Source organism: Sparus aurata, chromosome 15 (genome assembly GCF_900880675.1).
Source record: "Sparus aurata chromosome 15, fSpaAur1.1, whole genome shotgun sequence".
Classification (NCBI taxonomy): domain Eukaryota; kingdom Metazoa; phylum Chordata; class Actinopteri; order Spariformes; family Sparidae; genus Sparus; species Sparus aurata.
The window spans coordinates 17,512,057-17,522,020 of NC_044201.1; the positions used below are offsets into that span (position 1 = coordinate 17,512,057).

The 9,964-nt window shown below is 42.9% G+C and overlaps 1 protein-coding gene across 1 annotated transcript; it reads right to left on the reverse strand.

Moving 5' to 3' along the window:
- Positions 1-228: 228 nt before the first annotated feature.
- On the reverse strand, positions 229-4,740 carry calm2a (calmodulin 2a (phosphorylase kinase, delta)). Its single transcript, XM_030442139.1, has 6 exons — positions 4,599-4,740; positions 3,570-3,600; positions 2,093-2,236; positions 1,891-1,997; positions 1,678-1,813; positions 229-1,544 (listed from the first exon to the last, which is right to left on the reverse strand). The coding sequence occupies exons 1-6, from the start codon at positions 4,599-4,601 to the stop codon at positions 1,516-1,518; spliced, it is 450 nt and encodes a 149-aa protein (XP_030297999.1). The 5' UTR covers positions 4,602-4,740; the 3' UTR covers positions 229-1,515.
- Between the last annotated feature and the right edge of the window lie 5,224 nt (positions 4,741-9,964).

A 9,964-nucleotide genomic window follows, 5' to 3' on the forward strand; every position in this document is an offset into this window, starting at 1 on the left:
TTGTAATGTTCTAAATGTTTGTCCACAGGGACCATTGGATAACATGCATGACTGGCCAAGCTACAAACAACTGCAGCCCTGACTGTTCCCCAAGGAACTTCCAAATCCTCACATACCTTTATGGAACAAAATCTTTTCTACTTTAGCATTAAGTGCTGGTTAAACCACTGTAAAACAATCAATGGCAAACTAAATGCAACCAGCATAGAATTCACACAGGAGGCAGAGCAGAGGTCCACAATAGAGCTTTATTTTGTCATTCATCAAAATAACAAACTTAGTATCTCTGCAAGCTACTGTAACAAACTCAATAATCAGAAATTAACAAAAAAAAAAACAAACAGGTACACCTCTATTTACACCATGGTTTCTGATGTACGCTCAAATCACCTGCACCTCGTCACTGGGGGCAAATGCCAAATAAGACATGAGGCAGCTTCTACATGGTGCTGTGCCAACAGTAGCAGACAACACATGGCCTATGTAGTCAGTAGGGGAGATGGACAGTACAAGGCTAATCCAATGTTGAGTACCATTGTGTGCACTTCAAAATAGAAGCCTTTGATCCCACGCGGTGCTTTTATTTTAATGACAATACAGATTTGATCTGAGCTTATCTGAACATTAAGAGGCATTGGCTGATGCTCCTCAGTGCTTTTGGGAATTAACAAGGGACACTTTAAATTTAAAATGGTAAACATTTCATATGTATTTTAACAGAAAAAAAAAAAAAAAAAAAAAAAGATCCTATCAAAAATGGAGCATCCTGTCCTCAATACAAAATGGGAATTATTACAGGGTATACAAACTCAAGGATCCATTAAATCCATTATGACTGAGAAAACAAGACAATTTTCAAATCCGGGTAGATTGTACATTTTATTGGAAAACAAAAATATACAACTTGGAATGGATTATTTGAGGCATGACCAGAGGTCATTTAAAAAAAAAAAAAAAAAAAAAAAGAAAAGAAAAGAAAGAAAAGTAAAAGTAGTGAGTAAAACATTAAAAAGCATGGTAAGATTAGTCGTTTTCTGGTATATAGAACAGCAGATACAAAAAGAGTTTGTACGAGTACCTAGGAGATACACCCGTGTCATTTTTTTGCAGTAGTGCAATGCTGAGAGATTTCCATATATACTTTGTCCGTAGTCCATGCAGAGTTTAAACTCCTCTACACTGTTTCCATGCCAACAGTGTTGCCAAGTGACAACCAGCTGACAGGTTTCCAATGTCGCCATGCGCAGAGGGGCCCCGAGCACACAAGACGGGAAGACTCGAAGTTCTTCGGCTCCCAGGGGCCTCCACAGGCATCTGGTTGTATGACCATTCCGTCACTCCAAAACACCATGACAGCAAAAGAAAGGGACATGGGGACAAGAGCCTATGCAGTTTACATGCAGTTCCTTTGGACAGCAGAAGGGGCAGGGACGAAGGGGGGCTATTAAGATTTTACAGATAAATTACACAAAGAAAAAAGGCAAATTATTTATATACGAAATCTGTACAAGGCCTTCACTTCGCCGTCATCATTTGTACGAACTCTGCAGTGAAGAGAGGGGGGGAGGGGAAAAAAAAAAAAAAAACCTCAGTGACTCAGTATAGGATGAATGACCCAAGCAACTTACTTAAATATGTGTTTTTTTTTTATTAAAGTAAAATATAATGTCTACCAACCTTCATAGTTGACCTGTCCATCTCCATCAATGTCTGCTTCTCTGATCATTTCGTCCACCTCCTCATCAGTCAGCTTCTCCCCAAGGTTTGTCATCACATGGCGCAGCTCAGCAGCACTGATGTATCCATTGCCATCCTGAAAAAAGAAATTAGTCAGTAAACTGATTGCTGGACATGCATGTGTGTGCTTGTGGGAGCGCAGACAGAATGTACCTTGTCAAAGACACGGAATGCTTCTCTGATCTCCTCCTCACTGTCTGTGTCCTTCATCTTCCTGGCCATCATGGTCAGGAACTCTGGGAAGTCTATCGTTCCATTTCCTGAAGACAAAACAGACATGGATGAAGTATTTCAAGCCAGCATGTTAACAGAATGTGTATTGTTAGCAGGTTTAAAAGCCAGATTGAGTTCTCACCATCAGCATCCACTTCATTGATCATGTCCTGCAGCTCCGCCTCTGTGGGGTTCTGGCCCAGAGAGCGCATGACTGTGCCCAGCTCTTTGGTGGTGATGGTGCCATCTCCATCCTTGTCAAAGAGCGAAAATGCCTCCTTGAACTCTGATTGGGGGGAAAGAAGTGGGCGAGCTTCTTTAGTAAAGCAGAGATGTCACGCATATAACTAGATATTCACAGCAGATTTAAAAAAAAAAAAAAAAAAAAAAAAAAAAAAAAACACCAGAGGGCTAACATCTCAGTCCAAATAAATGCTTTCAGTTCACCTTGCATTGCAAACTCATCTTACCCTTCAGTCTGCCAATCACATTGACCCAAACCCTGAATTAGCTCAAGACTTAAAAGGGCATTACATCACTCATGTTTCAGTTATAAACTAGCTTCAGCACACTGGTGAGCCCTTCTGTTTTGAGTTCCAACTGCGGCCGTTTTTGGCTAAACAAGGACAACTACCACCATCAGAACAAGCAGCAGGGCAGTCAGCCTACATCAACAGCAAATGACATCCTGCATGGTTCGGTGGTGCTGTGAGGGATGTGGAACGATGACACACTCATCAAGTGTGATGAGGCCAATGGGCAATGTGAAGTGGCATAGAGCAGCTTGTCAGAGTCATAAAAACTACAACCTGCCCTGCCATTTGCCAGGTCAGACACACAGGGCAACACCCTTTTAGTTATGTGGAAAGGCCTGCTGTCTGCATCCACTGCAGGAAATGTTTGGGGGATCCAACTCTTCCAGTACATGCTACTGAATCCACACATTACTGCAGTCGCTTAAAGCAACATAACGCACTAGTGCATGGTCATATCTTGCCATTTGCATTCACTGAAAAACATTAAAAGCAGTAAGGGTACAATCAGCATACTGTAAAACCTTGAGATTTAAGTCAACAGAAGCTCAAGATATTCTCAGGGACTCTACCACAAAGTACACATTTTAGACATAGACTGCATACATTACAGCAAATGTCCCTTTGCACACACTGGCAATAACACCTTGAAACACTCCTTTAAGATTTAGATTAACATCCAAGTCCCATCTTGGAATTCAAGTATACTAAGCCCCAGCGAGTACTGCAATTGTTCTTTAAGCATTCTATCTGATGAGAACACACCCAGGTCAAAGGACACATCATGCACAGCATGTGAAAGGTGATTGCCAACACCACAGCAGAACACACAGCCCTTCCAGATTACATCATTTATTACATGGCAACCATGAAAATGCAAAGTTTTCCATCAGGGAGTCCTTCTGCACTCAAGAGCCAGCCTGCAACAGCAGTTTCATTCATTCCCGTTTTATGACCTGCAGGCTGCCCTGAGGAATGCCTTAAAAGGCAAAAGTATAAATCCACTGCAAGCGATGCCAGGATCCATAAGGCAGGTCACTTTGCAGAATAGGAGGAAAGAAGTAGATCAATGCAGCGATGTCTTACCGGCAATCTGCTCTTCTGTAAGTTGATCAGCCTGAAAAATAAAAAGATGAAGCCATTACTAGCATGCCAAAGATCAACACTTTATGAAATTTGCTGTTCCACCTTGGATCAACACCTGAATACTGAAATGGGGGAACTCAAGGGAGGGCCGCCCATTTATATAAAATGCTGCAAACACATTTCCCTACAGCTGCCAAATACTGTGGCGGTTACAATAACCACCACAGGCGCTGTCCAGTTATACAAAACGGACGTTTTCGTGCTGTTGTGACAATCTTTTTAAATAACTTGGGAGAAAGCACAATACGGAAATAATAAGACTGAACGTGCCCATTAAACGTTAGCTCTGCCTCCGTTTGAATTTTCGATGACGACAACTTTGCCACAGACAATGAATGACTTACAATTTGGCGGTAAATGTTAGCTAGGACGGCGCTAAAGTTAGCTAGCTACCGTTACGTGCCGGCTCACACTTAACATTAAAAGCATTAGTCAAACTCTAGCGTGGCACACTTTGAGAATTGCTGTCTGATACAACAGTCGTTACTTTTACCTTAATAATTAACGTTACTTCCCAGTCGGCGCCCATCACTACGGGGCAAAATCATTTCGTCCATCATCACAGTGTAACGTTAGCGAACCCCGACATAAGCTAGCTGAATGCAGCTGGGCTTGCATAAGAGCACCATTATCCAGGAAACCGGCGACGGTAAACTTCCTCAGCTGTAAGGATAACTAACGTTGCGATGCTAATCAGATGAGTGATACTGCATTTATTCTGACTAACGCAGGTTTAGCTTACGCTACATTTGTCTAACTGGCATTACCTAGCAATTAGCAAGCTGTCATTTATTCGGCGAGCACTGCGGCTGTAAGAGCACACCGTCAACGGTGGCTGCAGCTTAGCCACACGAGTGACGTTACGTCTTATCGATATTAATTTCGCACATTTAGAAAGAAATATTAACCGCTGAGCCACTGCCAACCGATTCTGAGAGAGAGCGATGTTAAAAACCCTCGTTTCCTTACCATTTGGATGAAGATGTAGCGGCCCGTTCAAGAGAAAATCCGTAACAAACCAATGCCAACACGATGCCTGGGCGGACTGACAATCTCTATGAACACACTGAGAAAGAGGCAACTGGACTCGCCTTTAACGGCTATCCTAAACTCCTCCTCTTTTTAAGATCAATCCGCTAACTTCCCTTTTCGTCAGTTACTAAAATAATCTAAAACGCCTTTATATGAATGATTAACCACGCATGAAAATCGAGAGAGATCTGTTTTGTGCGTCTATGTCGATTGTGGAGATTCTAATGTCGATATTACAAATTATATTGCGCATATCTGACGGTCTATATAAGGGCGTATGAATACTTTCTGCTACTGTGTGATGGGGCACAAGACGTAGCAGAAAGAAATCGCGCTCTCTGATTGGTGTGTTTGTACCTGCAATGCGTCACTCCCATGGTCTGCGCTGCCGCTGCATCTTGTCTATAGACATCCCAGTCAGTGCCACAGGCAGAGCAGACAAGCTTGTTGCATAGTGTATATACATATGGGCAACATCTTTAGGGAGATCCACTAAGATAGTTTTGATAAGTAATTAGCTACCAGGAGCACAGTTTCGTACTTGTAACTGGAGTCTCACTGACCCAGTTTTCGCTCACATGAGTTCCTGTATTTCCTGTTGCTGCAGTTTTTCTTTCATTTCATTTCATTTCTTCATTGTCATTAACATATTAACACCCGTACTTCTCTAAAACTGCTGTCACAAGGTTACCACAGGCTGTCATGGAGTTCAGTTCAGCTCTTGAGTAAAGTTGCTCCTGTCTGTTGTGCAAGTCTTCATAACAGCAATTTTTATGCATAATGAGATGCAGTGTCGGGGCTTAAGTGTGTAATAGTTTTGTAATAGGCATTAGTTTGTGCATGTGTGTGTGACTGTTTTTGTGTGCGCGCTTAGATGTGTGTCTGGGTCTGTGGCAGGCGTCGCTGTCAGATGACTGTGGATTCTCAGGTCTAATTGTGCTGCTGGTGTGGATGGGAGTATCTGATAGCCTGATTGCTTATGCCTGACTGCTCCCCTGTCTCCCAGTGGCCACCTGTCTCTGGCCTGATCCCACGGGAGATGCTGTGGAGGAGGGTGGACAGGGGACGTGCAAGGAGCAGGATTTGGAGAATCAGTCAGAGAATGTACTAGAATCTCCATGTCCCATAACAGCCCCCCCTTCCTCCCAATTCTACTGCCTCTCTTATTATTAGACACGGATGTCACACCATAAGTAGAGAGCAGGGATTGTGCAAAGCCCAATATCTCACATGTAGATGTAAGAAATGAGGATCCAAAGTGGTTCCCACTTCCATCTGCACTGTTTGCAGAGGTGATGCTGCCTGTGCCATGTGATCTGCTGAGCAGCTTTAGAATCAGCCAGGCTTTTTTCCCAACCTACCTAATCTGGAGCACATTGGATTCTTTTCATTTAAATCTGTTTTTCTGCGACAGGGTTTTTGTCACTGTGCAGATTATGTAATTCCAAAGGTGACGGCACAAAGGCCTGTCACAGGAACTAGATAAGCTGGAGCATGTGTGAATGACTGTACGTTGAGGTGTATGGATTTGCCTTTTGCCTCTTTGAAAACACTCATATGAATGCCACAAACTTAACCGCACTTCATGAGACTGGTGTCTCATAACGTTCAGGCACAGTGAGATAAATCTATCTATCTATCTATCTATCTATCTATCTATCTATCTATCTATCTATCTATCTATCTATCTATCTATCTATCTATTCTGGAACATCCATGGTAAATAGCTCCAATAAAGCTGTTATTTACACAATGAGACAATGGTTTACGGTTGGGTCATAAATATTTCAAAATCAGAGTAGCGCTCCACTTTGCCCTCCTGCCCAATTTATATAGCCGCACTTTATCCAATCTGCAGATTCAGCTGTTTGGGTGGTTGATGACATGCCCTTCAATGATCCCCACGTCTCTGAGGACCTGCTCCAGGGCAAAGGTGATTTTAGGTTGGATGTTAATATGGATGGGGAATATTGGAGCCCAGGAGACATGACTTAATGGTCTATAAAACCTGAAACCAATCTCCATGATGGAAGCCGAAGAAGGCCTAACTCATGGAGAACAATACAGTATGTGTTACAGTGTTGATTTTGCATTATGGATGTTGGGTGTTATGTTAACTCTGTTGTATTATTATATGCTTAGATTGACCCAAGCACATACGCACCATGCTCAAACCACTGCCAGTCCTATTATGTTTCACCTGCTCTTATCAGCTCTGTGAATATGTAACCACCTCACATAATGACTCCTTATCGGACACAGCCCAACCTGAACCATTTTTATAAAACTGCAGCTTTCATTTCTATACCCAGGGGGTCAAAGGTCACTTTAGTTCAGCAGAGGCAGGGCGGAAGGCGCCCCTCCGTCTTCATTAATGTCACCTCCCAATGGCCTGTAACATCACTCCTGCTGATAGCAGTTAGCATTGTTCCCTTTGCAGAAGAATCTACCATGTGGGTCAGTTCAATTTTTGGCAATGGGGTCGGGTTGGCACACGGCACGTGAGATATAGAACGTGGAAGTGTGGTGTGGAGGGGTGTTCTTGCACAATCACGCTCTGAAAAAAAAAGAACAGCTTTCATTAAAAATGCTTAAAGTAAAATGCGAAACATGTGTAGCCTCGTCTCATGTGAGGACTTTGAGGGATGGTGACAAATATGAGAAGATGTTTACCTGTGTAACAGAAAGACGCGGACACCATTATTAATGAATGAGGCTTTGTAATGCACCTGCTGGTTCCGTGCCAAGGGAGCGGATCGCCTTTCATGGGAGAGAATGGCAGTTGTTTGTGCGTCATGGATGTCAAGCAACTATTGGTGAAAAGACCTTTACATTGTCTGTCTGCATCTGTTTGCTTTTGGCTGAGCATCCATATGTGTGTGTTTGTGTATGTGAGATAATCCTATATGCCTCCGTGGAGATGCTTCTATACACATGCACTGATGGTAAATACAACAGGGTAGTGCGCATGTATTTTTTATGACCTCCAGGCAATTTTGGCCACATCTGAGAAGAATTTCTGATGAGCTGAAATGTTTCCCAGCATATGCTGGCCAAAGGTTGTGGCCAGTCAATGGGCAAAGTTGTCAGCCTGCAGCAAACCACTCCTTGTAATCATCAGTGGGTTTACAGCCGTGCAATAAGGGCATTAGCAGTATAAGGTCCAACAACAGGCTAGCTGCACATGAGCCAATCCCATCGACATTCTGGCCTACCTGTTACTGAGAAATGACATGTTTCCCAAAATTACATCATGAGGCAGAAATGATTAATGGCCTCAAATCGGATAAGCGGATTTGGTCGGGCCTGCTATTCCCTGCCTATTTCAATCATGTTGTGATGAAATGGATATAGTGTTAAGCATGCACTTAGGTCTCTATCCCACTAACGTGCTTCTGTTTGTTGGGCCTGGCTCTAGATCATCAAGCGTCTCCCAAACCTGCACATGTCAGTTGTTTTATTTGAGGGGATCTGAGGGACAAAACCACTTACTGGCTGTCAAATAGAATCCCTGCTGTTGATCTTCGCTCTCTCACTTCTCATTTCCCTCCTGTCCTCTCTCTCTCTCTCACACTCTCTCTCTCTCTCTCTCTCTCTCTTTCTCTCTCTCTCTCTCTCTCTCTCTCTCTGTTCTCTGACCATATCTAACTCTGTCACTCTCCCTTCCTCCCTCTTTCGCTCACTGGCTTGCCTCCAGGTTGTCTGCTGCAGTCAGTGTGGAGCTGGAGTTCAAACACTGCAGACTTCAGCAGCACATGAAACAGTGCTACTTGGAACCTTCCCGAAGTGTGGCACTACAAAAGCTCGCTCGCCAAGGTGATTTCATCCTTGGCGGCTGCCGTTCACTGTTAGCTGTTTCTTTGTGTCATAACAGGTGTCAGGGAACTCTACTCCTTGTGGATTTTTTTTATTCCTTTCAGAAATGTCCTCTACAAATTCTGTATGTTGTGTTGTGACTCAATCTCAGTCTACCTTCTCAATCAATCCTGTAGAAAGTGACACCAGGGGAATGGAAAGGCACTGCAGAGGTTATGCAGGGGTAGTGTGTGTGCACAAGTATTTAAGTGCGCAACCACAATAAGGAAGTGACAGGGCAGAGTGTTTTAGCAGCGCCCCGTCCTTGACCCGGGCTGTAGCGTAGGCCAGGTCTGTCTCTGCAGTGGCAGGGACCTGCAGGGCTGCCTCACTCCGCGCCCCCCTTCAGATGATCTCATTCTGCAGGGGGGCATCTAGCTCCACCACATGCTGTGGCCACGTCCAGACGAAGGCTGCAGAGCAGGTGTCTAGTCATCTGTCATTGTGTGTGTGTATGTGTGACTGTGTGTGACTGTGTGTGACTGTGCGTGTGTTCGGGGTGGTGAGAGTGCTGCGTTTCTGCTTAAACCTTCCTCACAAACAAATGGGATTGATCAGACTTGCGTGGAAGACTCAGCTATGACACCTGGTGGCTGGGGGAGAAATTGCAGGGAGCAGTAAAACACTAGAACAGTAATTACTCTGAGTACATTTAGTAAAGTACTTAAGTACAATTTTCAAATACTTGTACTTTACTTGTGTATGTCTGTTTTATGCTACTTTACACTTCTACTCTATCACATGTATCCATTGCAGGTGCAAAAAAGATACATGTTGTATGACATAATGCAGTTCCATGGATTAAACCATGCAACAGCATATCAAGTAGTTAAAATAAGCCTCGTCTCTACAAGCTACAACATTAAAATGTTGATTACATGTTAATGCATTAGTAATAATCCAGTTTGAAAGGGGCCATTCGGTATAGTGGGTCCCTTTGTACTTACAGTACATTCTATTGGTAATATTTGTGAGGTACATTTTGAATGTGAGACTTTTTTGAACATACATTTACATGTGGTATTGCTTATTTTACTCGTAAAAAAAAGGAAAGTAAAGAATCTGAATACTTCATACCCCACTGGAAATGTTACCATTTTCATGTTGAAAACACTTATTATTTTAGAGGATATGATTCATCATCACAGATTGTAATACCCAACAGCATGGTGGGTGAACTTATTTTAGGGGTCCTAGGACAAAGTTTTGTTGTTGACCTCCTTTATTGTATGCACAAGACCCAGGAACTAATAGGGGTATAGTGATACATCAATCTATTTAGAAACTAATCAGTACTCCTGTCTTGAAATACTACCTGTTTTTTGTGCGTCAGTTAGTTTAAAGCAGTTAAATAAAATATGCCATATATTAGCATGTAAACTAAGTCTTAAAACAATATGTCGGGGCCCCACTACAAAACAGGACCACAAATTTAAGATAATAACAAA

Coding starts and splice junctions, on each gene's coding strand:
- calm2a (XM_030442139.1), bottom strand. Junction 2,237..3,569: donor TACAGAAGAGCAGATTGCCG/GTAAGACATCGC, acceptor CCCCCCAATCAG/AGTTCAAGGAGGCATTTTCG. Junction 1,545..1,677: donor TGGACAGGTCAACTATGAAG/GTTGGTAGACAT, acceptor TCTTCACTGCAG/AGTTCGTACAAATGATGACG.